Source organism: Knufia obscura (genome assembly GCF_036327395.1).
Source record: "Knufia obscura strain CCFEE 5817 isolate CBS 148926 chromosome Unknown scaffold_2, whole genome shotgun sequence".
Classification (NCBI taxonomy): domain Eukaryota; kingdom Fungi; phylum Ascomycota; class Eurotiomycetes; order Chaetothyriales; family Trichomeriaceae; genus Knufia; species Knufia obscura.
The window spans coordinates 1,509,108-1,534,889 of record NW_027042688.1 but is presented as its reverse complement, the minus strand read 5'-3'; the positions used below and the strand labels follow the sequence as shown (position 1 = coordinate 1,534,889).

At 51.4% G+C, this 25,782-nt stretch overlaps 9 protein-coding genes across 9 annotated transcripts; 4 read left to right on the top strand and 5 right to left on the bottom strand.

Annotated features, from left to right (window-relative positions):
- Nucleotides 1-904: 904 nt before the first annotated feature.
- PMZ80_002414 (uncharacterized protein) lies at nucleotides 905-3,448 on the top strand (the record flags this gene model as incomplete). The annotated part of the gene is made up of 1 exon (XM_064870847.1): nucleotides 905-3,448. One exon carries the CDS (start codon nucleotides 905-907, stop codon nucleotides 3,446-3,448), a length of 2,544 nt encoding a protein of 847 aa, XP_064733300.1.
- Nucleotides 3,449-4,480: 1,032 nt separating this feature from the next.
- Nucleotides 4,481-6,679, bottom strand: PMZ80_002413 (uncharacterized protein; the record flags this gene model as incomplete). Its single annotated transcript, XM_064870846.1, has 3 exons — nucleotides 4,481-5,576; nucleotides 5,623-5,741; nucleotides 5,810-6,679. 3 exons carry the CDS (start codon nucleotides 6,677-6,679, stop codon nucleotides 4,481-4,483), a joined length of 2,085 nt encoding a protein of 694 aa, XP_064733299.1.
- Nucleotides 6,680-7,944: 1,265 nt separating this feature from the next.
- Nucleotides 7,945-9,294, top strand: PMZ80_002412 (uncharacterized protein; the record flags this gene model as incomplete). The annotated part of the gene is made up of 1 exon (XM_064870845.1): nucleotides 7,945-9,294. The coding sequence occupies one exon, from the start codon at nucleotides 7,945-7,947 to the stop codon at nucleotides 9,292-9,294; it is 1,350 nt and encodes a 449-aa protein (XP_064733298.1).
- A 1,425-nt stretch (nucleotides 9,295-10,719) lies between these two features.
- On the top strand, nucleotides 10,720-12,187 carry PMZ80_002411 (uncharacterized protein; the record flags this gene model as incomplete). Its single annotated transcript, XM_064870844.1, has 3 exons — nucleotides 10,720-11,034; nucleotides 11,086-11,213; nucleotides 11,260-12,187. The coding sequence occupies 3 exons, from the start codon at nucleotides 10,720-10,722 to the stop codon at nucleotides 12,185-12,187; spliced, it is 1,371 nt and encodes a 456-aa protein (XP_064733297.1).
- A 25-nt stretch (nucleotides 12,188-12,212) lies between these two features.
- On the bottom strand, nucleotides 12,213-13,922 carry PMZ80_002410 (uncharacterized protein; the record flags this gene model as incomplete). The annotated part of the gene is made up of 5 exons (XM_064870843.1): nucleotides 12,213-12,372; nucleotides 12,423-12,826; nucleotides 12,876-13,136; nucleotides 13,201-13,329; nucleotides 13,359-13,922. 5 exons carry the CDS (start codon nucleotides 13,920-13,922, stop codon nucleotides 12,213-12,215), a joined length of 1,518 nt encoding a protein of 505 aa, XP_064733296.1.
- Nucleotides 13,923-16,330: 2,408 nt separating this feature from the next.
- Nucleotides 16,331-17,768, bottom strand: PMZ80_002409 (uncharacterized protein; the record flags this gene model as incomplete). The annotated part of the gene is made up of 2 exons (XM_064870842.1): nucleotides 16,331-17,639; nucleotides 17,764-17,768. 2 exons carry the CDS (start codon nucleotides 17,766-17,768, stop codon nucleotides 16,331-16,333), a joined length of 1,314 nt encoding a protein of 437 aa, XP_064733295.1.
- Nucleotides 17,769-17,879: 111 nt separating this feature from the next.
- PMZ80_002408 (uncharacterized protein) lies at nucleotides 17,880-19,361 on the bottom strand (the record flags this gene model as incomplete). The annotated part of the gene is made up of 1 exon (XM_064870841.1): nucleotides 17,880-19,361. The coding sequence occupies one exon, from the start codon at nucleotides 19,359-19,361 to the stop codon at nucleotides 17,880-17,882; it is 1,482 nt and encodes a 493-aa protein (XP_064733294.1).
- Nucleotides 19,362-20,700: 1,339 nt separating this feature from the next.
- RET2 (coatomer subunit delta) lies at nucleotides 20,701-22,308 on the bottom strand (the record flags this gene model as incomplete). The annotated part of the gene is made up of 1 exon (XM_064870840.1): nucleotides 20,701-22,308. One exon carries the CDS (start codon nucleotides 22,306-22,308, stop codon nucleotides 20,701-20,703), a length of 1,608 nt encoding a protein of 535 aa, XP_064733293.1.
- Nucleotides 22,309-22,897: 589 nt separating this feature from the next.
- PMZ80_002406 (uncharacterized protein) lies at nucleotides 22,898-24,943 on the top strand (the record flags this gene model as incomplete). The annotated part of the gene is made up of 1 exon (XM_064870839.1): nucleotides 22,898-24,943. One exon carries the CDS (start codon nucleotides 22,898-22,900, stop codon nucleotides 24,941-24,943), a length of 2,046 nt encoding a protein of 681 aa, XP_064733292.1.
- Nucleotides 24,944-25,782: the final 839 nt, after the last annotated feature.

Sequence of the window (25,782 nt, the reverse complement as noted above, 5' to 3'; positions counted from 1 at the left end):
TGCGATGTCGTTCTTAGTTGTATAGCACTAACACTGTGTTCAAGAGAAGTTCAGTGGCAGAGGAGTCCTCGTTGTTGCACTTCAAGTAGTAAGCATGTGTGCCCCAGAAACTCGTAGTTCGTCCATGATACATTCGAGTGATTCATTGCTTCGCAGGCAGTCGCGCGTCACTGATTCAACGTGTGTCTAGAAGGAGCGACCAGCAACAGCCGCAGATATCTCACAAAATCATCGTCCATGCGGCTTCTTGCTTAGGGTGTCCCGGGTCATGATCTAAGTAGGAATGCTGTTGCGGACTGTCAACGACTCAAGTGCTGCATGTGCCTTTTCGAAATGGCAGGATTAAGGACACTGTTCGCACATTCACTTCGTCAGGAAGTAGCGAATGAGAAGCCAAAAACCAATACCATGATAGGTGCTTGGGACCTCCGCAGACCCGGCAGGGATGTGACGCGTTAAGCTATCAGAAGCTGCACGTAATCACATGATCATGATTGTCCGAATTCGTCCTTGCTCCGGCTCCCCGCGTTTTCTCTTGTCGCTCTGGGGTAAATAGCCTAAATTGTTTCTACTCTGTCGATCACGCTGCTCAAGTGGCATGCATTGCATGTTCTCCCAGTCAACTCAACATGCCGGTCTTCCCATCGCAATTGCTACCTGCTGACTTTGGACTTCGGACCGGTTGAATACGTCAGTCCTTTGCCGAAATGGAAAGTTGGCGACCACAACGATGATTTTTTCCGCCACAACGTTAGCCATGCTCACGTTGCCGAGACTAGCCTCCGGCTCACCTTCATATGGAATCAGGCCCGGCTAAATAGAGCTTGCAGAGGTGAGCCGCTCAGATGTTGATACATAAAGCTCGCAGCAGCCATGAAGTAAGTAGACGTCGATCAACAGCACAATGCTCTTTTCGTTTCTGCTCGTCGCTGCAAGTCTAGTCTCTGCTGAGACCGGCATAGATGGCTGGCTGAGGTACGCTCGATTACCACAAGCTGCTACCCATCACGATATTCTTCCAGCTCGTATCATTGCTCTCAACGACTCGCAGTCGAGTCCTGTTCGTACTGCCGGTATCGAACTGCAACAAGGCATTGATGGCATTTTCGGCAAGCAATGTGGCGTGAGCCACGGGGGATGGGTTGCTGGGTCCCACGAGTCTGGCATTGTGCTTGTTGGGACTCTTTCACAATTTGAAAGCGCTGGAGGCAACATTGGGCAGTTGCCAAAGCTTGAGGAAGATGGCTTCTGGCTCAACATCAACGATTCAGGCACTTACATAGTCGGTCAAAACGAACGCGGAGCACTTTACGGCACATTTGAATATCTGTCGATGCTTGCGCAGGGGAATATGACCCAGGTGTCCTACGCCTCCAACCCAGATGCACCCATCCGCTGGATCAACCAATGGGATAACCTGCAGGCTGGCGGAACTCACGGTAGTGTCGAAAGAGGATATGCGGGACCATCTATCTTCTTTGCGAACGGCTCAGTGAAGGAGGATCTGACCCGTGCAACTCAGTATGCCAGGCTGCTGGCCTCCATCAAGGTGAACGCGGTCGTCGTCAACAATGTCAATGCCAATGAGACAATACTCACCGAGCCTGTGATGGACGGGCTTGCGAGAATCGCCGATGTGTTCCGTCCATATGGTGTGCAGCTAGGCATTTCACTCTACTTTGCTTCACCCGAGGCTCTAGGCGATCTGGACACTTTCGACCCTCTGAATGCCTCGGTGATCGAGTGGTGGCACGACAAGACGGATCAATTGTACCAAAAGATTCCCGACATGGCAGGCTTCCTAGTCAAGGCAAACTCAGAAGGTCAGCCAGGTCCGTTGACGTACAATCGCACGTTGGCTGATGGTGCCAATCTCTTCGCCAAAGCAGTCCAACCTCACGGTGGCGTTGTCATGTTCCGAGCGTTCGTGTACGACTCCACCAGCCTTAACCAGACCCTGGACTGGAGAGCGGACCGTGCTAATGCCGCCGTGGAGTTCTTCGATGGCCTAGACGGGAAGTTTGACGACAACGTGATCATTCAGATCAAATATGGTCCCATCGATTTTCAGGTGCGCGAACCTACGTCGCCTCTATTCGCACATCTACAACAAACGAGTTCTGCTATCGAGCTTCAAATTTCCCAAGAGTATCTAGGGCAGCAGTGCCACCTGGTCTACCTACCACCACTTTGGAAGACAGTCCTTGACTTTGATCTTCGGGAAGACAACCAACCATCGCTCGTTAGGAACATCATCTCCGGCGAGCGTTTTGGTCGACGTCTGGGAGGATACGCTGGAGTTGCTAATGTCGGCACGAACCAGACATGGCTCGGCTCGCATCTAGCAATGTCAAACTTGTACGCTTTCGGCCGGCTCGCGTGGGATCCCACTACTGATCCCGTGTCTATGCTTCAAGACTGGACCAGACTCACGTTCGGCTTCGATCCTACAGTGCTCAAGACAATCACCGACATGAGCATGGAAAGCTGGCCGACGTATGAGAATTACACAGGGAACCTTGGTATTCAGACACTGACAGACATTCTCTACGCCCACTACGGTCCAAACCCGGCGTCGCAAGATGGCAACCCCTGGGGTCAATGGACACGAGCCGACAGCGACACAATTGGCATGGACCGAACAATCGAGAATGGCACACGTTTCGCTGGACAATATCCACCTGAAGTTGCTTCCAGATATGACAATATCGAGACGACCCCAGATAATCTCCTGCTCTGGTTCCATCACGTTCCATATACTCAACGACTCAAATCCGGAAAGACAGTCATTCAGCATTTCTACGACGCACACTACTCTGGCTCAGCAAACGCTCAAACATATGCACCACGCTGGCAGGAGTTGGCGGGCAAGATTGACGACCAGCGGTTCGACGAAACGCTCTTCAGGCTGAAATACCAAGCTGGACATTCACTAGTATGGAGAGACGCAGTCAACAACTTCTACTTCAATCTGTCACAGATCCCGGACGAGGCTGGACGTGTCGAAAACCATCCCTACCGCATCGAAGCAGAAAGTATGGAGCTTGATGGCTACGAGCCATACGCTGTGAGCCCTTGGAATGTCGCTTCGAACAAGACGTGCATTGTGACCAGCTCGAACTCGACTCAAGGAACTGCCTCTACGGTGCTGAGTGTCGCTTCGGGCAAGTATGATCTGGCTGTCAACTACTTCGATATGGCTATTGGACGGTCGCAATGGGAGCTGTACTTGAATGACGACATGGTCGGTGAATGGATAGGGAACAGTGATCTGACGCTGGGGCATGCTCCTTCGAACTACATCGATGGTCATTCGGCGACAAGGATAACCTTTAAGGGGGTGCAAATCTCGGCAGGCGCTATGCTGCGAATTGTAGGTACGCCAGACGGTATTGAGCCTGCGCCAATCGATTATGTGAGTATCATGCCTGAGGGTGAGGTTGACTAGGTATGTAGCATATCAAATCAACTTTAATTCGGCTGCTTTCCTCAGTTTGTCTCCAACATTCCGAGCTATGTTGGTGCTTGACTTGAGTGACTTAGTTGTGCTTGCCATAAAATGGCCTGATCAGATAGGCTTGGTTCTACCGCCTGCATAGTTCTGAGATCGGTCTAGGTTGCAAGGACTTGGACTTAGGTCAAGGCTGTCAAACAACATTCGGTCAAGGTACGGCTCGGGACGTTCCGTTGCTCGCGCCTTTGGTACACGAAGCGAAGCTAGCAAAGCCAAAGACATGATTTGCAAGTCATGGATCTTCCATCCATGACTCACTGATCAGTGATGCGTGCTCAGATACCTATGAAGTCCCTTCTCTCTTCAATGTCCCTAGCTTCGTATGGACACTTCCCAAGTCCAGAAGTTTATAAAACATTGCGCTTTCGTTTAGAGCCCCCACAATCAGCGATCTGACTCCTGCAGCCAATTCGACGATCTACCCAAACCACCAGTCCCAGTCTCAAAACACACCATGGCCTCTTTCACAACCCTCCTAACCGAGATCCACCTCAAAATCGCTTACCACGCCATGCAGATCCGCGCGCTCCCACAACTGTCCTTCGTTTCAGACTACTGGCGTGATCTATGCAGACAAACTTACGATAAGAAATGCAGCAAGAAGACGCGATGGAACCATGGTGATAAATACCTCTTCAAGCAGAAGGATCTCATGAAGTCATGGGACGCGCGTGATCCAGATGTCACACCAAAGTGGCGCTATCGTCCGTGTCATGCCCAGGGGTGGATGATTTGGCATTGTGATGATGATGATACCAGTGATAGTGAGGTGTTGGGCGAGGAGGATGACTTCTTTTAGCGCAGTGACTAGATACAGAATGTCATGGATGAGTAAGAAGGTCAGATTCACAGTGAAACAAAATAGACGATGACGCACGATGGACTCGCACAACTTGCACGTCTCAAATGCTCCCTCCGTACACTGATAACACCTAACACCAAACAAAGCATGCAGAATGCTCACAATCAACCAGTACAATACGTACTCCTCCCCCTCAACCACCCACCCCACCGCCACAGCAATACCGGCGCCCCAAGCCCAAACGTCAACGCCACAAACCCCAATACCGAATTCCCCCAACCAACGCCCAAACTCCCATACATCTTCGGCGCAAACAACGGAAAGCTGAACCCCGCCATCGTCCTCACGAAGGCCGCCGCACCAGTCGCGCTAGCCGAGTACGTAGTGTACGTATCCACGACGTACGCCTGTGCACAGTTGAAGCAGACGATTAGACCCATTGCGAAGATGACGCAGCCGATGTTGGGCACGATCCAGTGGACACGTGCTTGGGCTGACCAGCCGTACCAGAATAGGCCGATGGGGATGAAGAGGGAGAAGGGGACGAGGAGGGGGAGGCGGTATTCGGGGAGGCCTTTGGTTGGGTCATCGGAGAAGGATTTCTTGGCGTTACTGCGTTTGAATGTTGGGATGCGTTGCATGACTGTGGGCTTGGATGGGTCTGTGGCTTGAGAATGACTCATTTCGTGGCCTGTGTTGGGGAGTAATGCGTTTGTGTCGGAGAGGGTTGATAGGTGGCGGAGTTGCTGAAAGGGAGCCCAGGTGCTCTTCTTGAATATCGATGCTGTCGGGTCGATCTGCTGAGCTTTGCACCAGTTGAAGATTTTGTCTTGAAGGCTTTTGGAGAATTGTAGGCCTGTGACGAAGCCGACGCCGAGGCTGAGATAGTTGAGTGAGGCGCGACCGACGTCTTGGTCGTATACTTCTTCGAATACGGCCGGGAATGTCGCGAAAACGAGATACATGAGGCCGTATTGGTAGGCTCGGTATAACGCCATTGCTTGTAGTGCTGGTTGCGTGGTGAGCATGATGAAGGGTCTGATGAGACTTTTCATGACTAGCTTCTTGGTCGTATGATCTGGACCCTGCCATTTGGTGTGCAGCTGCTGGTTTCCAGTCTGTTGCTTTAGTACTTTGGTCTTCTTCGCTAGAATGGCTGGTGCAAATGTCTCTTTGAGAAAGAAGAAGCAAGCAAGCTGAACGACCAGGTCGAAAAGAGACGTGCCCCAGAAAGCCCATCTCCATGTCGCGTACTGCGTGCTGACGTGTGTTAGTCAAGATCTTCATGGTAGAAGGTCAGACTCACAGGTAGCCACCCATGATCGGAGCAACGGCAGGAGAGATGAAGGGCATCAATGAGTAGACCGCAACTGCTGTGCCTCGCTCACCGGCCTTGAAGCAGTCGTGAATGATACCACCTCCGATCTGCGGGCCATTAGCATTTTCAGCAGACAAAAGAGACACGTTGAACACATGAAGAAAGGAGGACTCACAGCTTGCGGTGCGCTGCCCCCAATACCACTGAGGAAGCGGAATGCCATCATTTGCTCTTTAGACCTCGCGAACCCGCAAACAGTGTTGAAGAGGAGAAAGATCAAATTGGCACCCTGCATGACTCTGACTCTCCCGAACACCTCACTCAGTGGGCCCCACAAGAATGGGCCGATCGCAAAGGCAAGCAGAAATATTGACATGACCAGGAATGACTCAGCCGAGCCTTCCTCAATGTCGAACTCATCTGCGATGTCTTCAAGAGCAGGAGCGACGATGGTTGAAGCCATAGGCGCAATGAATGCAAATGCTGCTATGAGAACCGTGGACGTCCATCTTCGATGACGAGGCCAGTTGTGAGGGTTCGCAGGGTCTGTCGCACTTTCCCATGTGACTAGGTTCGGATCAGCCTCCTTGAGTTTCGGGACTGTTTTGCGACGAGTAAGTTTGGCGTTAAGATTGCGAGTTCTGGTGGATATGGAACGAGCTGACAACAGTGTCGGTTGTCTGGTCGGAAAGTCCGCCAGTGCTATCCTTGAAGTATCTGGTCGTACGGGAGACAACGGCAGTGCTGTGTAGAGGTCATGCTGCTCTTCGTGCTCAAGATCTTCTTCGTCCAGGCTTGTTCTGCTTGTCTCGTCTGTGACATCCACTCCGTCAAGGTAATCATCGTAGATGGATGATACATCAGAATCCTCATGGTCGATGTAGCTCTCGATATCGTGGTAAATGTTAGCGTTGAGGACGCTTGGAAATGATGGATTTGGTAAAGTGTACTCTGGAGGTAATGCGTGGTCCGCTTGGACAGGGTATTCCGAGGAGACTGGGGTAGGCGGTAGGCTCTTGTCAGCAAAGTCTTGCGCTGTGTACATTCTGCTCTTGTTCAATGCGATCGACAGCGAAAGCTTTGTCTGTACATCTGATGATAGACCCGAGCATCGTGTGCAACATCACGCAACAGTACGGCATTCTAATATTATGTCCCTCTGTGCCGCTATGTGGAGACTGTACTCGAGTCGCAAGTTTCTTTGAATTAAGACGTGGCTGCAATAACTAAAGCTGCGCCTTGGAAGCGGACTACACCTGGTAACAGCAGAAACAGCATGAAGGCTTGAGCCAAGACGCATGGCCAGTGTGCTGGGCAATACCATAGCGGCAGCGGAGCCATTGCAGATGGTTGATAGGATGTCCGCCAAGGGAGGAGTCACAACCCTGCCAATGGGAGTCAAGCTTGGCCTCCTGGCATCCTGGCAACTTGACCACATCCGGCAAAGAGCGATAAGGACAAGCACAACCAAGAGCCTCGTCATCCAGCAGCGCCACAAAATCGAGTCTTAGTCCAAGTCAATGTTGCCCACTCACTTCAAGAACTTCAACAGCCATTGGGCGTGGTTAGAGTAGAACTTCAAGCACAACGCGTGGGGTCCAAAAGTGCCTCGTCAACTATTGCTGCATCTCCGGCAATCGCCAGCTAGGAGTTGGTTCCCGTATCGTCGGAGGGACCACTGCCAGAACTTTGTCGGCTGGCAAGGTACCAGTATTGTCCAAGGCTTCTTTCCACCTGACAAAGTCCCGACCGACTTCTAACGGGCATGTCTTGACGACTCGAGGAACCATGGAAAGTCTTTCGTTCTTTGCTCAGTGGCCAGCCAGCACCCCATGGGAAACTTCTATTATTGTCACTTTCTGCATGGTAACCAAGACCCCCTCGATGCTTGGAACTTGGTCTTCCAGCTCGTCACAGGTCATGTATCGTTCAAAATTTGCATCTTTTGGATGGCTGTGTATGTGTTGGGCAGATATTGCTATCGGTGGTATCCGGTGTAGTTTGAGAGTAAGTAAACGGAACTGACGTGGTTGAAGCCAATTTTAGATGCATGCTGCAGGCTAGAGTGTGATAGACTATGGTGGCTGTAATTGGCACTGTTGCAAATCTTGTGGATGGACCATGAACCACAGCCGCAGAGTGTTAACTTGAAGCCGTCCAAACATATATTGGGAAGGATGTCGTGTGATGGTCCAAGAACGATCAGCAGCATTACCGAAAGCCAAATAATCTTCGTTGATCTTCACCAGAGTCCCCTTCCAGTGTATACTTTGTACCTTCCAGCAGCGCAACACAGCAGTCTAGACAGCCATGCTCGCCAATCCCAGAGATGTCAACTTACAATTCGCGGAGGGCAACGAGTGTAGGATCTTGGTCTGCCCGTCCGGGTTCAAAGAGAGCCTCAAATCGCATGAAGCGGCAGACCATATCGAAACGGGCATTTTGCGAATCCTACCGAATGCCCACATCGTGAAGGCGCCTCTCGTGGACGGCGGTGAGGGCTTCACCGAAGGTCTCATAGCCGCAACAGGCGGCACCATCATCACCTGCGAAGTTACTGGGCCTGTAGGGGCCTTGGTCTCGTCTCACTTCGGCTTCCTTGGAGGTGACCGGCCTAAGACAGCAGTCATCGAGATGGCTGCAGCTGCCGGGCTCAGCTTGGTTCCACGTAATATGAGAAACCCTCTTCACACGACCACGTTTGGTGTGGGACAACTCATCAAGCTTGCGCTGGATGCCGGTGCGGAAAAGATTTTGTTTGGATGTGGTGATTCAGGCACATGCGATGGTGGCATCGGTATGGCGCAGGCTCTAGGAGCCAAATTCCTCGACTTTGATGGGCTCGAACTGCCGCAAGGCGTCGGAGGTCTAGGTTTGCTCAACCTTGCTTCGGTTGACGTATCTGGCCTTGATGCTAGGTTGAAGAGTGTCTCCATCGATGTGGCATGCAACTGGCACAATATTTTATGTGGTCCAAAAGGAGTTGCGCGCGTGTTTGGCCCTCAGAAGGGTGCTACACCGGTTGAAGTCGAGCAGCTTGAGTGTGCCATGCGCAATGTCGCGGGTGTGGTAAGCGGCACACTCGGACAAGACATTACCTTGACACCAGGAGGCGGTGCGTCTGGCGGCCTCGGCGCCGGTTTACTGCTTATCGGAAGCAAGCTTCATCCTCGATTCGACATCGTTACCCAATTTCTCAGCATCGACGAACTCCTCGAAGACTGTGACTTTGTGATCACTGCAGAAGGTGGAATCGACTACCAGACGCCCTTCGGTAAGGTACCGGCATATATCGCTCAGAAGGCAGCACCATACAATTGTCCTGTCATAACCCTTGCAGGTACCATAGGAGAAGGCGCGGCCATGAATTATGAGCATGGTATAGCAGCATTCGCAAGTATCTGCAGCTCGCCAATGCCACTGGAGAGGGCTATTGCCGATGCACAAAGGCTACTTACGGATGCCGCCGAAATGACGATGAGGATGATGATGGTTGGATGGAACGTTTGTCGATCGATTAGTCCGGCTGGTGAGCCTCGCTCGAGGTCAAACTCTCGGTGCGGTAATCGAAGAGGCTCAGCGAGCAGCAGAAGAGGGTCATCGCCGCCAAATCTTGCGGCACCAAGAGCGCAGACTTCTCAGCATCTGACAGTCCCATAGATATCACAAGTTTGAATGGTAGTAAGAACATGTAATGAAAGTATTAATCATTTCTGTTTCATCGTGCTTGACCAGTACTTCTTCCTGTGTTCGACTCTCTTTTGCGGTCGATGATGCTTCTCCACCTGATGATATTTCTGTTGTGATAGTACCATGAACCGAAACCAAAGAAACATGTCAGACTTCGGCGACAATATCGTGGATGCTCGACGAAGACTCCGAGTACGGTGAGTCGATCACGGCTTGATGCCATGTACGGCTGAGCAGGAGATCCTATAGCGCACACCGCAGGCTGTAATGTGCTCGTATCACAGTTCTCGCTCTTTCCTCAACAGCACGCTCAACGACGTGTTCTTATCTGCAACAATGAATCAAGCGGCCATGTTGCTCGCGATTGGAACTTCTCTGTCTTGGTGAAGCAGGTTTACGTGAAGACGAGAAATTCTGGATCGTGGCGAACAGCATACAGTTGCCCAAGCGAACAGTCATCTGATTACAATTCAATCCTTGTTTCCTATTGCTGCAAGTGCATTCTTCCCAAGACACTCGGACAAGCCATCATTTACATGCAGAAATGTGTTGTTGCCAGAACTATCATTACCATCGCCCGGGATATCGTGTTGCCCCAACCTGGACAACCGACCAAAGGCATGAAAGCATTAACGACCCTATCTGATGCATACGAGGATTCGATCTTCAGAGTCTTGCCCAATTACAACTGAGAAGAGTCAAAATGTGATTGATGGCGGGATGAACATAAGCTTCCGTGGTGGTGGTAACGTGTATCAGGCTGTTCATCATGACCATGGGTCGCCAAATGGCATGACTGGATTGTTTGAGGGACTTCGAGGTATATCGATCGAACGTCTGAACCGTCACGGCTCGACATAGAAAGGGTCTTTCACGGGAGTTGCTATCGATCGTCCTATTCGTCACAAGGTGAAGAGTACGTCCAGCATCTGATCGGAGTGAACAGTGAGACGACCCAGTCAGAAAACTTTGGAAATGCTTATTGCAGCTATCTCGTCTGGCATCAAAATGCAGTCAAGACGCATGTGCATCGGATTAACCCTTCCCGTATTCACGGGCTGACAAGTCTCTTGTCACGACGACAAGGGATTTTAAGCATACAGCAGGTAAAATCATGCCTTCTTGTCCGAAGACTTGCGTTCGATCCGTCCTCACATTCTGAGGAGAGAGTGACCTCAACCTCCCTCCACTCCGCTTGCTGGACATGCCGACAATGGACAATCTGAACCCCGCATGTGCGAAAGCACACTTCAAGTTCTCCAAATTACAGGAGTTACTACCTACGGCATAGCAATCAAGTTCGTCGACCTTACGATTACGCTCCTTGTCATTGACTTCGCAGAATCGCACAATCCTTCCGTGTACTAGCGATCCTTCACTCTCTTCCACCACGCAATGGCTGTTTCCGTCCTAGATTCTAGAATTTTCCGCAATACTTTCGGAACACAAGCAATCCGAGATGTTTTCAGCGATGAGGCATACGCCAAACGTCTCATCGAAGTTGAGTCAGCTCTTGCTCGGGCCGAAGCAAAGTGTGGTGTGATACCAGATGAGGCCGGTACTGCTATCACGGAGAGCTTGTCAAAAGTTCAGCTTGATTTCCACCGTCTCGCCGAAGAGACAGATGTGGTGGGATATCCAGTGCTGCCCTTAATCCGTCAATTGGCTGAGCAAACGCCACCAGAAATGGCCAAGTACATTCATTGGGGCGTAAGTCGAGTCTAGGCTGGTCTCAATCACAACCTCACTGACACAATCAAGGCTACAACCCAGGATATTCAAGATACCGCGACGCAGCTCCAGATCAGGTCAGGCATACGAATTGTGAAGCAAGAATTGCTGAGCTTGATCGGTCATCTCGTCAGGTTGGCTCGCGAGCATCGAGACACGTAAGTTGATGACCTGCCCTGGCGACGGTTTTCTGACGTATCCTAGTCCCATGGCAGGTCGCACCCACCTTCAGCATGCGTTGCCTGTTACGTTCGGTTACAAATGTGCCGTGTACCTCTACCCACTTCTTCAGCATGTCAATCGGCTCAATGCCGTGGAACAGAACAATCTGCTAGTACAATTCGGTGGCGCTGCAGGCACACTGGCATCACTCGGTCCTAATCCACAAACCGGATTGCAAGTACGTGCTGCTCTAGCGAAGGAGCTTCAACTAGCTGAACCACCGATCACCTGGCACGTCGCGCGGGACACAATTGCCGAGATTCTGAACCTCCTAGCACTGATCGGTGGCTCACTCGGCAAGATTGCCTACGACTTTATTATCATGTCCAGCAACGAGTTTGGAGAGATTTCGGAGCCATTCGTGCCTCACCGAGGCGCTTCCTCAACTATGCCGCAAAAGCGAAATCCTATTTCGAGCGAGATCATATTAGCAGCTTCAAAGTTGCTACGAGAAAAGGCAAGTCTGGGTCTGGACGCTATGGTAGCTGATTTCGAGCGACAGTCTGGTCCTTGGCATCTCGAATGGGCTGCGGTTCCGGAAGCTTTCACGATCGCTGTTGGTGCTCTCCATCAAGCAAATTTCGCAATTGGTGGCCTGGTCGTCAATGTCGATGCCATGAAACGCAACCTTCTCTCCTCGAAAGGCTTAATTGTGGGCGAGGCCGTGATGATGGGATTAGCGGCCCATATCGGACGCAACCCCGCGCATGATCTGGTGTACGAAGCGTGCAAAACAGCGATTGAGACTGATCAAGCTCTCTTTGATGTTCTCAAAACGAACAAGGAAATCACCGACAAAGTACCCCTGGTGGATCTGGAGAAGTTCTGTGATCCATTGAACTATCTTGGAGCTAGTCAGCTACAGGTGGACGAGGTGACAAAGCTCGCTGCTCAGTACGTCTCCGGATGAGATCGGCAGAGCGGTATGAAGCCATCTACGTTATGTATCTAAAAGTCGTCAGAGGCGCATTTGACTCGGCGTCTCTCGCGGACGCCTGCCTGTTGAGTCGCTTCAACCAGAACTTCAACGTGACTGACGCAGTTGCGCATACGGCCAGAGCGCATGTGAGCACGATGCTACCCATTCGGTACAACCTGAGAAACACTGTTAGCAGAAACCTTCGATTCTTGCGAGAAATGCTTACGGAGCGTTCTCGGTCGGGTACAAATATGCGGTCGGAATGTTGCCAACACCATTACTGATTGCTGTGGCCATTGCAATCGCGACCGCTCGCTTCGCCTTGGGTCTGGGAATTGTGCTCGAGACCCAACTGAGAATCACCTGGAATGCTGAGAAGGCTCCCATAGCACACAGGAAGAACGCGAAATATCTTGCGCCAATGACTGTGGTGGACATCGCGGTGATCTGCCCAACAATTCCAATGCAGCAAGCGATTGTGATGTGCCAGCCTCTTTCGAGCGTCTTACCAGAGTGCCAACTGTTTGCGATGGCAAAGATGAAGGCGGCAAAATACGGAGGTGCGGTCAGCAACAGCGTCTCCACTCGAGGATAACCCAGTGTCGCGACGATGCTCGGGAAGAAATACGTCTATTAAAGTTAGAAGTTTCCACAAACGGTACTGAGGAGGTGGCCTTACGAAGCTCATGCCCATGACGGCACCTGTCTGAATGATGACCAGCAGCCATACCTTGAGGTCACTGCAAGCTTCCTTGAGACCTTTCCAGACAGAGCCTTGAACAGTGTCCTCCTCGCCATCTGCTTCAATCGAGAGACGCCATACTGCGAGGGCTCGCTCTTGCTCGCTCAGCCACTTGGTGGTCGCTGGATAATTCGGCAGGATCCAGTATGCAGGGACCGCACAGATGACTGTTACAGCGCCTTCAATCAAGAAAAGCCACTGAGCAAACGTTAGTACAGGGCTCCGACTAGTCGAAGCAAAACAATGAAAATTGGCCACTTACCCGCCACGATGCGTATCCTCCTACGCCATCCATGTTTCCAATAATACCAGCAGCAATCAATCCGCCAAAGGCCGACGACAGGGTGTATCCGGAATAGAAGATCGAGATTCGGACGGGAAGCTCGTTGCGCTTGTACCAACAAGATAAGAGGAAGATACAGCCTGCTCTGCATTAGCGATGGCCTTCATCATACACCTGTCATCAGATGTCCTCGTCTGAAGCTTACCAACGAAATATGGCGCCTCGGTCACACCGGTGAGGAAGCGCACGACGACAATTCCAGCAAAATTCTGCGTGAAGCCACTGGCGCCAGCGACCAAGCCCCACACAGCAACACAGACTGGGAGGTATATTCTTGGCTTGATGACCGACAGCAACATGTTGGACGGTATCATCATCGAGATGTAACCGGCCCAGACAGCCATCACTGCAGTCTGGTATTGTTTCTGTGTCAAGCCGAGGTCCTCTTCGAGCCCACCCAATCTAGCATTGGCTATAGCGTTTCGATCGAGGATGTTGAGGATGAAGAGCAGAATTAGGATAGGCAGTAGGCGGATGTCGAGCTTCCTGACGAGCTTCTTCTCCAGCCGGGCCATGTCATCCTGTGACAGGCTCTGGAGGATGTCGGGACGGCTATCAACGAGCTGTTCACCATGCTTGAGATCGTCGGCCAGTTCGACCATGACGGTGTCGTCCACCTTCTCCAATGAAGGCCTGTGCATCTTGGCGGTTGGTCGAAAGAAAATGCTGCAAGGTACGAGCTCAAGAGGGTTGTTTACCTCAGGAGCAGACACATGCCTTTATATGCTACTATCGCTGCTCTTCCTCCCAACCACATGGAGTCCCCACGAGATACCCAGTGCATGGAGTTGTGGAGGGCAAGTCTGGAGCGCGCGACCGCTTGTTCACCAGTCTTGACATTTTCCATTTCGATTGGCTCGGAGCAGGTCGGTTAAACTTCTGCAAGAACAACCTTTCTCTCGAAAGCACGCATGGATTATGATTGGACGCAGATCAAGGAAGGCTTCCGCTCTCGAATTAGCCAGCCACGCGCCAAGGTTGAGCTTTACCACATTCGAGCTTCATTCATGCCGGTTTCTTGGCATTGCTCGGCTTGAGACCGGTCATCAGTCCGATGAATGCCTGTGGGCATGTGCTACGAGTACCATCCTCGTGTTGCCTACTTGCTGCTCAATCATTCATTCGTCGTTCAGCACATTGGTTCGGACTTCAGTCCGGACTAATATCTCCACAGCAGGTCTAGGTTATGGGCATGGGCTGATGCTGGACAGCTTCGCATGGACCACGCAGGCGCCACTCTTGCGTTCCAACCTACTGCACATTCAGAGACGCACTTTGTTTTCCGAGTCAGCATGGCCGGTCTGGAAGCCTCAAGCAACAGGGTCTTTGTCTCCACAGTACCTGGGGTCACATGTCTTCTGGTAGCAAAGGTATCTCCTAGCTCAGCCATCGACATCCACTCACGAGTCACGATAACCTACAAGGCACAGCGTCCGTTCCCCAAAAGTCGATCGCATCCACCATCCCGCAAGAACCCCAAAAGACGAACATTCTTGTCGCAACAGCAGCTTGCTTGAGTGTAGAGTAATGCTGCAATGATGCGTTGCATCAAACAAAAGCTGAGGCGGAGCAATTCTTGTGAAAAATGCACGCCTATGCTTCTACCAAGTCCAGGCTTGATCGCTCGTGCTCCAGACCCTGCGCGGCATGCCGCTCGCAAGAGCAACTGAAATTCGAGACCTGCAGAACACCCACGACAAAGTCGTGCTTTCCCTACCGTGTTCAATATCATATATGACCGAGTACGCCCTTGGTGGCACCAAACACGGATCCAGTTCTAGATGCGGACTCGTCGCTGCCCCAGGACCCTAGACTATTTCCATCAAACTACCCTCCCGTGGTGCCTTCCTCCTTCTGCACGTGAGCAGCTCCTTCCTATCACAGTAGGTAGCTCCTTCCTCGATGGCACGTAAAGAGTCGCTCCTTCCTCCCGTCCTAAGAACGTACGTGCCTTCCCCTTCACCTTTGGTGGCTCGGTCCTTCCTTCTCACAGGAGTACCTCTTTCCTCGTTCCGCCGATAGCTCCTGCCTCTTGTCCTTAGTACCTTCCTCCTTCCTCTCACCGTAAGTAGCTCCTTCCTCCCACCATGGGTCGTTCCTTCCTCTTACCGTACGTCGCTCCTTCTCCTCAACTACGCGTAAGGGTCACTCCTTCCGTCCGTTCTGAGTGCGTGCTTTCCTCTCCGCCTTGATGGGTCGCTGCTTCCTTCTCATTGAGTCATTCCTTCCTCAGAGCTTGCATGGCGCCTTCCAAGTCTAAGCTGCAGTGTGGTGCGGTAGCTCCTTCCTTTGACCGTGAGTAGCTCCTTCCTTGTGGTTAGGTTCGTACCTTCCTCATTTTGGGTTGTAACAGTGTTCTCGCTGCGCCTGCGTCGCCGACGTGCAGCTTGCAGTCACAGATACGAGATCAAGCCATAACGGATCATGCGATGGCCAGGCGAGTACTAAGCTGATACGGCCTGTTCCTGGTCGAAAGAGTACGGCTCTGGGCTGGAGGGTGCGATGCAGCAGTAGTGATTAGACATATCGAGGCGCCGGTCTTGATACGAAGAGGCAGGTACGATCAAGACCGGGCGGACAAAATTCATGGAGTTACATCCATGATACAGTAAGTCCGATCCAATAACTGGCAGTACGAGCCACGCAGAGGCAGGTACGATTGGACAATAGACTGGCGTTCCCCGTCCGGAGGGAAGTACCACCAGCGAGCAATAAAAAGCTAGGTACAACTAAGGCACCAGCACAGGCATGGCAGTTAGACGCTTCAAGGCTCGTACAGCTGACACGCCTTACAGGAAGTAGTCCTTTGTAACAAGTGTCTTGGTGTCCAGTAAGCACTCGTGAGTACGGTGGGACGACCGACTGGGGCCCGACCTCCCAAGGTAGACCAAAATACTAAGTATCCATACACATATTAGATTCATTCTTTCCCCATGGCGAAGGCTAGGTCTATTCGTTTCTGCCCAGACTACCGTTTGCCAATCACCTGACCAAACCAACCATACAGCTCAACGTCCGTCGCGATACTCCTTGACAAACCCCCACACCATCAAACCGTAGCCCTCAACCTCTCCAACACATACTCCCCCGCCCTCAAATTCTTCACCCGACTAACCCCCACCGCCCCCTCCGGCAACGGCTCAACATCCGCATCATAATTAATACTAAAGAAGAACGGCACGCTATACCTCGCCTCACTCCCCACCATCTCCCCCCTCTCATTCCTGCACGGTCTAGACACAACACGGTGAATCGTCGATTTATACAGTCCGTTCGTCCATCTCATTAGGAAATCCGCGACGTTAACGGTTAGTGTCCCTGGGCGAATCGGACAGGGCCGCCAGATGGGTTTGTTGTTTGTTAGCTCGGATGGTGGGAAGAGGATTTCAAGGCCGGGGTGCGATGTGGAGAGGAGGAGCGTGAAGCACTCGTAGTCTGTGTGGGCGCCGAGACCGAGTTTGTGGGTTTTGTGTGCGAGTTGGGTGGGGGATTGCGGTGGGTAGTATAACAGCCGGCCGATCCCGCCGGGGTGGGTTGTTAGGGCGTCGAAGTAGGATTCTTCGAGGTTGAGACTTAATGCGAAGAGGCGGAAGAGGTGGCGGGCTAGGGAGAGGATTTGGGCGTAGTAGGTTGCTATTGCGGGTTTGAAGGCGGGGAGGAGGGAGGGGTCAGGCCAGACGTTGCAGCGGGAGGGTGGGGAGGGCGGCTGGCCGTCGAGTTCGACGTAGGAGGTTGCTGTTGGGGATGTTGGGTCGAGGGAGGGCTCGTAGCCGAAGTTGTAGCCTTCTTTGGTTTCGATTTCGGTTTCGGTGGGATTGTTGTCGTCGGGGTTGACGTAGGTGTCGGCGCCGGCTTCGTAGCCGCGGAAGAGCTTGTTGTGGCGGATGTGGAGGGCGTCTTTTTGGGTGGGGGTGAGATCGTGGAAGAAGTGTTCTGCTTGTTTTAGGATATCATTGATGGCTGTTTCGGTGATTTGGTGGTTTGAGATTTGGAAGAAACCGGATGTTGTGCATGCTTCACGAATCTGTGAGGCGATCTCTTGACGAGCTGGAAGATCGTTGGAGAAGGATTTACTTAGGTCGATGAGTGGCACGGAGGGGAGAGCACTCTCGGCGACGCCTGGCGGTGGTTCAGAGATAGCACCGGCTAGGCGCGAGCGAAGAGTTTCTTGGTTCGCTTTGACTTCGTCGAGGATACTGAGCGTATCTACTGTAGAGTGAGGCATTGTCACGGTCTTCCAATTCGTAGTGTCTTTGCGAACATTCAGGATGCTTTCGGGAACGACAAGGCAGTCCGTGTCTGGTATCTGATAAGCCTGCTTCGGGGTTCTCCGTGCCAAGAAATCAAGTGAAGCAGATCTAGAAAAACCGCCGAAAGCGTACCAGACGTCCCCTACCTCACTCATCTCTCTACCTGCATAAGTATTTCGTATTTCTAGGATCGTGTCCGTATAATGATATGTTCCGCCAGCGATGTGACTACTCCATGTCGTCAGGCAGTGAAGGACCCATTTCCGCAGCCAAATGCTGGTGCGGATCGTACTGGTGCCGCCATCAAGCCATATCGTCTCAGCAGTATCGCCTTTCTTGTCATCAGCGTCAATCAAACTTGGTACAGAAAGCCTCGTCCTGGTTCTCCCACCACGTAAAAGTAGAGTCCGAGTATCCTAACACATCCGGTAATGCATCGAGCGCGTCTAGTGCTTCACCAGTTTTCGCTGCCTCCATCACTTCTCGGGATATGGGTATTGGAAACTCGTGCTCGTTGCTGTCTTCAAGGTAGCGAATGAGCCTCGGGAGGGTCGGAAACGGATGAGTGTTTCGGTCATAGGCGGTGTTTTCGTTCATTTCCCATCCCTCGCCGTATTTACTATTCGAGAATTCGCCAGTTAATCTGACAGAGCAGAGACACTGCATTGGCAGCTGGCCCATCTTCCAAAATGTTCTGATCACCGAGCCTGTGGGTTTAAGGTCTGTCGTCACTGGCATTGGCCAGCGATGCAGATATAACGTCTTCAACGTGCTTTGGTGCCGATCGAGGAAGGAGACAAAATCATGCTCGGTCATGAGAGCATATACCAGATTCAGATTCGCAAGTTTTGAAAAATGCTGCTGAAGCACGAGTCTGATAAGCTTCCGCGGAAACGACTCTGAGTCCTTGAGCATTTTAGAGGAGTAGAAGGAAGTGAAGCCCAGTGATAGATCACGTAAGTTGACGCAGGCCGGGATGAACAAGTCGTAAGTACCCTCGATCTCTAGTGAGCTGACTGTCTCGCTGAAGCTCAACCTGAAACTTTGGAGTTTAGAGAATCGCTCCCTCACCGCTTGAAGCCCTCCTCGAATATTGGTCATGATAGATGCGAAGTCCTCGCCATTGACACCATCCAAGCTCAGAGAGACCGGTCGAAAGTTTGGTCCGCACGGCTCAAAGATTTCGTAGGGAGCAAAATAGTTCGGAGTCGAGCTTTGATGGATCATAGCACATCTCCTCCTCAAATACGTCGATTCGCGGTCCTGTGCGTCCGGCAGTGTGGTCAACTTCTCAAGTTTTGGGAAGCGAGAGCAGTACTTCTTCATCGTGGCTCGCCATGATATTTCGCGGTTGAATAAAGCTTCTGCCTCGACTTCTTCGAGGAAGGCATCGTAGCATTTGCTGGCTTGTGGGATATACGCCTTCGAGTCTCGGCTACGTACCAAATATGTTTCGAAGTCATCGTAGTCTCGTGGCTGCATATGTGTTCCGCCACCGAACTTGACCATTTTGTGGCCTGAGAAGGTCCCACGGTGATAGATGAGCTCCTTGACATAAACATTGAGCCGGTCGTTCTCGGAGACATGTCTGACACGCTCAAGGCTGAGGTTGCTTGCGCTGACATGAAGCGTGCCGAAGAGATGAATATCAGCACGGTCTCTGAAGTAGCGATTGGACTGTCGGAATTGCTTGAGTTCTTCTCGAGACGAATCTGCCACGACGTGGTGGAAGATTAGATCTTGGATTTCGGTTGGCAGAGTGTCGAGCACGACCCGTGATGGGTCCAGCGATACAGAAGTGAGATCCTTGGCGGGGTCTGAAGCAGACATATCCGGTCGTGACTGTGAGGTACTGTTTTTATGCATGGAACGGTCGGAAAAATTAGTATCTGATACAACAGCGACAGAACCTGCCAATTTCGAGAGTCAGTGACCAGACAAGAGTGCAATAGCAAAGTTATCTGGACTGAATAAGCAGATTGACCACTGATATCAATATATGTTATTGAATTATGTCGCCTGGTTTGCGATGAATCCGAAATTGGGAGCCTGAGTGGCACGCGTCAGCGACATGCTAATTCAGGCGTATTGTCATCCTGCAATGCGAGAGCTCGCCACAACCTTTGTTTGAGGAACGCCCCGCCTGGGACATTCGAGGTATATCTGCAACGCTTTCCTGAAGGTGAAGGGCTCAAGCCTACACTCTACTGGATGTAGTCGTCACAAACGTCTCGAGCACGTAGATTTACTCGAATTGTAACTTTTGTTGTAAGTGGATTCGCTTGGTGCTTATTCTAAATGGGCCGCCGGCGAGCCGAGCACGGGAAGCTTCAGGGACTCTAGGCATCCCTCGAATCCCGGAGAAGACCGCAACTATGCTTCTAGTAGAGACACAGGGCCCTGCAGCAGCCAGGCAGTTCCCCCAATAATTGGCCCACTCCGAACTTCACCTAAAACGTACCTTTCCAACTACGAGCTGTTATACAGCTACACAACGCATAATATTAGGACAATGCTCAGCGTAGAATGATCTGATGCCTCTACTCTATACACTGTACCGATCTTAGTCTCATCCAAGTGTTTTCCTGGTGTTGACACTACGTTAAAAGGCTTACTTATATTCGTGGTGAGGAGTGGGCCAATTATTTAGAGAACCGCCTGCAGCTTCTTATTAGGTTACCTCGTCGGTTTTTTAGCACTCGGTGAGTCAATGCTCTTATAGAATCTACATTGGCTACCTTGTATCATGGGAAGCATGGGCGTATCTTAGGCACTGCATGACAACTAATTGGAACTTTGGGTGCCGAGGTGCTCATGTCCGATCAGCCATCTAGAGCAGTGACTCGGGTTGAAAGAGGCGCGTAACGTGTCTACTATCATCGAAGCTCTGCTATCTTTTCACCTGGGCGGGCACCAGTGTCTACAAAATTCTGACAAGACAAAGACACAGATACTGCTCTGCTGCCAGGCAATAGGTAGTCAGATTCATGACTCGAGCAGATCACCGGGAAAGGTGCCAAAGTACTCAGGTTGGAAGCTCGATTGAACTTACAATCGAGCCATTTCGTGAGAATCTTGTCCTCATATAACACGATTTGCCAGCATTGATTTGGTCCTGTGTGCTTGAAAATCATGCATTGTGAATCTGCATTGCTGCAGCACAGACGGCCTATTCTATCAAAACTCCATCCGACCTCGTCTTGATCACCTTGTCAAATGCCACCTCTTCATCTTCGTCCAACAGTTTTGCAGTAAGCACATCTACATCCACGTACGGCTTCGCCATATCAAATCTAATCTGCATGGGGAAAAACTCTCCTTCATCATCTGCCTGAGCCTCGAACTCGAAGCTACCGGAGTTGTTCGAGGCGTCCACGGCGCCGATTGACCACTCTAGCGAATCGCCCGTCACACTGTACTGGGCGTCGAAGCTAGAGACTGAAGGCTCAGAGGTCTGGTAAGGCATTGTGACTGTGACGTCGGAGAGGACGATATCTGGCGAGTCTGCATAGGCGTCTGCGAGCTGATATTCGATAGTGACAGTGTAGCTGTCGTCTGTAGACTTATTCGTCCAGACAGTGAAATTTATTGGGAGGACATCTGGTGTCTCTGCTGGCGCAGTGGCACGCCATCTGAGCACAGCGGTAGAGGCGTTTGTAGGGAATTTCTTGGATGTATCTTTTAGCTGAATCAGCTTCTGGGATGTGAAGAGGTTGCGGTCGAGGTTGGGATGTGTCTTGAACTGTGCTTTTAGGGGGCCCTCATTGGCCTGGAGAGACAAATTGAGTTTTGTGAGGGCCGGATCGGTAATTCTGAGCTGAAGATCGCCTTTTACCTCGAAGGAGGTCAGATTGCCTTCACGACCCAGTTTGGCAGCAATGGACTCTTGGATCGTGACGTGAATAGGAGTGGAGGATGTTTCTAAGGAGGCTCGAGCCGAGGGAACGGCAGCCGGTGCGGCAACTGGAGCAGGAGCTGGCTCTGGCTCGTCTGGAAGATCTGCCTTAACTTGATCGTAAATACCTGTGTTCTTTGATTTCTTGCCCAGCTGCATGCCCTTGCCCCGTGCCGCGAGCGGCTTGCTGAAGGTCTTGTTCTTTTCTGCCTGATAAGTGTCGTATGTGTCTGTCGTTGTCGGCTGAGCAGGCGGGGTATAGGTAGGATACTGTGGCATCTTGGGAGCAACACCCCTGCCATAGGCAGCTGATCTTTGGGCCTCCTTCCGTTGCATTTCCAGCTGTTTGGCCTTCCTCTTCCGCTCTTCTGAGGCTTCTAATTCCTTGTTGCGGGCTATGATCTCTTGTATTCTCTCTTCGTGCGACTCCATCTCCAAGAAAGTCTTGATTTGGGCCATTGTCAGGTTCTCCCTGTAGCCCATAGTAACCAGTTCGTCAAAGGCGCTGAGTAGTTCGAAGGCATTTCGGAGGATTTCCCGCTCGTCTAGCTTCTTGCATATGCTGCTGACGACTTGTGCGAAGAGGTGCAGACTGTCTATATCCTGCAGGATGTTGGACTGCCTGTTTGTGATGAGGACCATGTACAGTTCGTCGAGTGGTTGGTACACGAATCGCACATTGTCCTGCTCGACTGTGGTGTGCTGTTGACCTGAGTCTGCGAGTTTAGGAAAAGATGCTAACAGAGCCTCGACTCGCGACCTATTGATCTCTCTGAACTGTCTGGATAAGACAGTCTTCCCTCCCCGGGTGATTATCGACGCTGCGAGGACGACCTGATTCGTGAGCAAGAGACATAATAGTGGGCTGAATAGACTTACCATTATTGCTGTGTGTTGTCGAAGTATCGACCCAAGCGGCAATAACTGCGTAGACGCTTGCAGTGAATCGAGTGGTCCGTTGGCAGCGAGGTGGCCTCTACTCGCACATGCCAGTCAAGCCAGTGCATCGCGGGTGCCCTCCACAAATTCCTTCGCCAAACCTTCCACTACGGGACAGGGAAGGGATGGCCTTGGCAGCCGCTTCCAGACAAAGAGCGACTGCACCATTTCCTTTACTCTATGCCAGTCATCTTTCAAGTTTGCGCACTTACCCGTCGCTATCATTAATGCTCAGTCACACGAACTGAGGACTTGCCGCGACTGCTTGTCATAAGGCTCAATATCACTGCGACGTAATATCCTCTACGCAGTTGAGGCACTTGCGCGTTTAGTGGGTGGCTACGTCGACGGCTGCCTACACAGGAACCGACACCTGCCCCGTCAATCAATTCTAACAATCTTGAACCTTCAACATCGACCTTCATTCGGACTAGACCAACATTTCCATACGAGAGTTGTTCGTGTTTTGACAGGCACGATCTAATCGACGCGCACCTCCCTTACCAGGACTGACGCGTCCACTTTTCTCTCAATGACCACAACACAATCTCTACCAAGCCAAGGCTTAACAGCCGACGTCGAGGAAGATTCAATGCAAATGGCTACTTCGCCCTATATCCAGCTTGACGATATCGACATCGATTTAGATGATGATGATGATCGTGAGCATTTCATAGAAGACAATAACATGATTGATGATGCCACAGAAAATCTGGATTTCATGCAACAAGATAACTCTACAGCCAATCAGGACGATCCTATGGGCGACGGTGCGGCTGATGAAGATCTGCTGGACTTTGAGGACGACTATGACATGAACCCATATGATCAAGGCCTCGAGGACGGCAAAACTTTTGCGATTGAGGTTACCTCGACCTCCGAAAATCCAACAACGCAGGAGCCAGTCGTAACACTTGTCCCTGAAGAAACCACAACACCTGTAGGAGGCGACCATCACGAACCAGAAGGAGAATCAAACGACGAAGAAGCGGGGGAAAAGCGTGGTGTGGAAGCAGAGATGAACGAGGAAGAGGAGGACACTAACACAGTATACATCGATCCTGATTCATTGACAGACCGTCTACCAGACGAACCCACACAGTCGAAACCAACTGCTGCAGACCCAGCCAGCACAAATCACGAAAACTCCACAGACACGATCCGTTTTACCCAGGGCGCAGAGCAAGACGCAGCTCCAGATCCAGACACCGTACAAGAGCCCGAGAATGAATTTGAGGAAGACCCAGCATTGATAGATCAATTGCAGGCAGACGAAGAAGCCGAACAGTCTGCTGAAGCACCCCACGACGCGACTCAAGAGACCGCCACGGTTGCTGAACATGTCAATGGCGGCCAACGCAGTCCATCGGCACAGCGGGATCGGGAACCTACACATCTACATCCTGTCACTGTCAATTATCTCGATCAGGAATATGCGCTTTTCCCACCAGAAGACCATGATGACGACACAACTTACCTCCTTCAAGACTCTGCACTTGCTACCCAGCCTTTCGAGAAGTTGCTTGCCGCTTGCCGAGACCTCATCGGAGAAGGTATGGGTCACGATGATGAAATAGTTATTGATATCCCCACCTTGGGCCTTCATATCTGCCAGGATTCCAAATATGCTGCTCAGATCACCCTGGCCCAAGTCATCGACACCTACATGTTACTATCGCAAAACGAGCAGCTCAGCACTATCGAGCCCTTGTACTGTCGTCTGAGCCACCGTGTCTGCCTGGAGTCTCAGATGGCTTATCTGATCAATTCGGCTCGCGAAGGCAAGTCTTATACTGCAATTGCTGAAGAACACGCTGATTCGCCTGACGAAGAGCAAACAGTAGAAGACAACGGCGATGCCACGACGTACTTTGAAGCCGCCGATGCTTTCGATGATCACGAAGCACTTAATGATTCTGTCGAGATCGAGGAGTCTGAGCAGGATGTAACATATGACCACAAAGACGATGAGCCAGAAGAGCAACGTGTTGAAGTCACTAACCCTGATGGTTCTGAATTTGCAGACGGTGACCAGGCGAGTGCAGAACTCAGCGTGGCTGCCGTAGGAGACGCAGAAGTGGTAGTGCCCGAGGAGATGCCGGCACAAGCCATCGACCTCGCCGAGCAGAAAGCCATCGCTAGTAGCCCATCCCACACCTTTCAAGAGGATAATAGTACAGCGGCCCTGCAAGATAAAGCCACAGCGCACAATACGTCAACTGAGACCCAGGACCATCAAGCTACAACTACCGAGCCGCAATCTGACTTGGAAGAGGAAGAAGATCTGTTTGCGGACGACCAGGCAGATGATGAAGCCGCACTACCTGCCAATATTACCAACGGCAATCATGATGTAGACGAGGTCAACTACCAAAACGGTGATGCTGCCGCGGCCGCCGCAGATGAGCTCATCGAGTGGGATGAGGAGGAGCAGCCAGAAGTACACACTGAAACTGCTCCACCTGCTACACCTTCCAAGACTGTCAACGGCAAGCGCAAGCTCGAACCAGACGACGATGATCTCATTGACATTGAGGATGATGATACACCAAACGCCAAAAGAACTCGTTCGTCTTGAGCTGCCGGTTTCATGCTACTGCTATATCCTTACGACAACTCGTCGGGCCAAAAGCACCGATCAACGCCAACCCATGTCCGACGTACCACACCCGGCGACTTCCATATAGATCCCGACACGCCGACACCGACCTGGGGCTTATACTAACAATTCAGGACCGGCTCGCTTGATACCCGACTAACGCTTAGGTTTGATCCCTTTCCCGCAGTCGTCGCCCATATTCGATCTTCACTTCCACGATACTAATCTAGCATTATTCTATTTCGCACGATACCCTTGTACCAGTCTAAACTTCTACTTTCAATTCATACCATGTAACAAAAGGAGGATGGATGTTCGCCACCAAAAGCCGCGCTTGAAGCATATACCTATCGCAGCGAGTTTATTGGGCTCATGGGAAACGCAAGTACTATTGGCTTGACTGCCAGGCAGGGTGGGAGGGGCAGTCAACCGTGAGTCAAGATAAACATCACGTCTGAGGCAGAAGAAGCCATGGCCTAGGACATGGGCGTTTCAAAAGTGCCGGTAGCATTATCGCCCCCTGTCGATAAGGATGAGATGCGAACAATGTGCTCCTAGCTCCTAGTCTTCTTCCAAGCTCTTTGCACTCAATGAAAAGCCATTAAAGATGATTCCTCTTTCTTCATTCCGCAGGCGGCATACTGTACTACTCACGTGTTTGTTCATCGCCCTCGCCGTACACCCAGTGATAAGTACTTCAAGCACGCTACCACGATCGAAAGTCGTGTGAACATGTCTCAACTTCAATATTGGGGAGGGCAAGCACTCTGCCACGACCGAAACCGCGTCACGGTGTATCTAATTCTAGTATTGGGGAG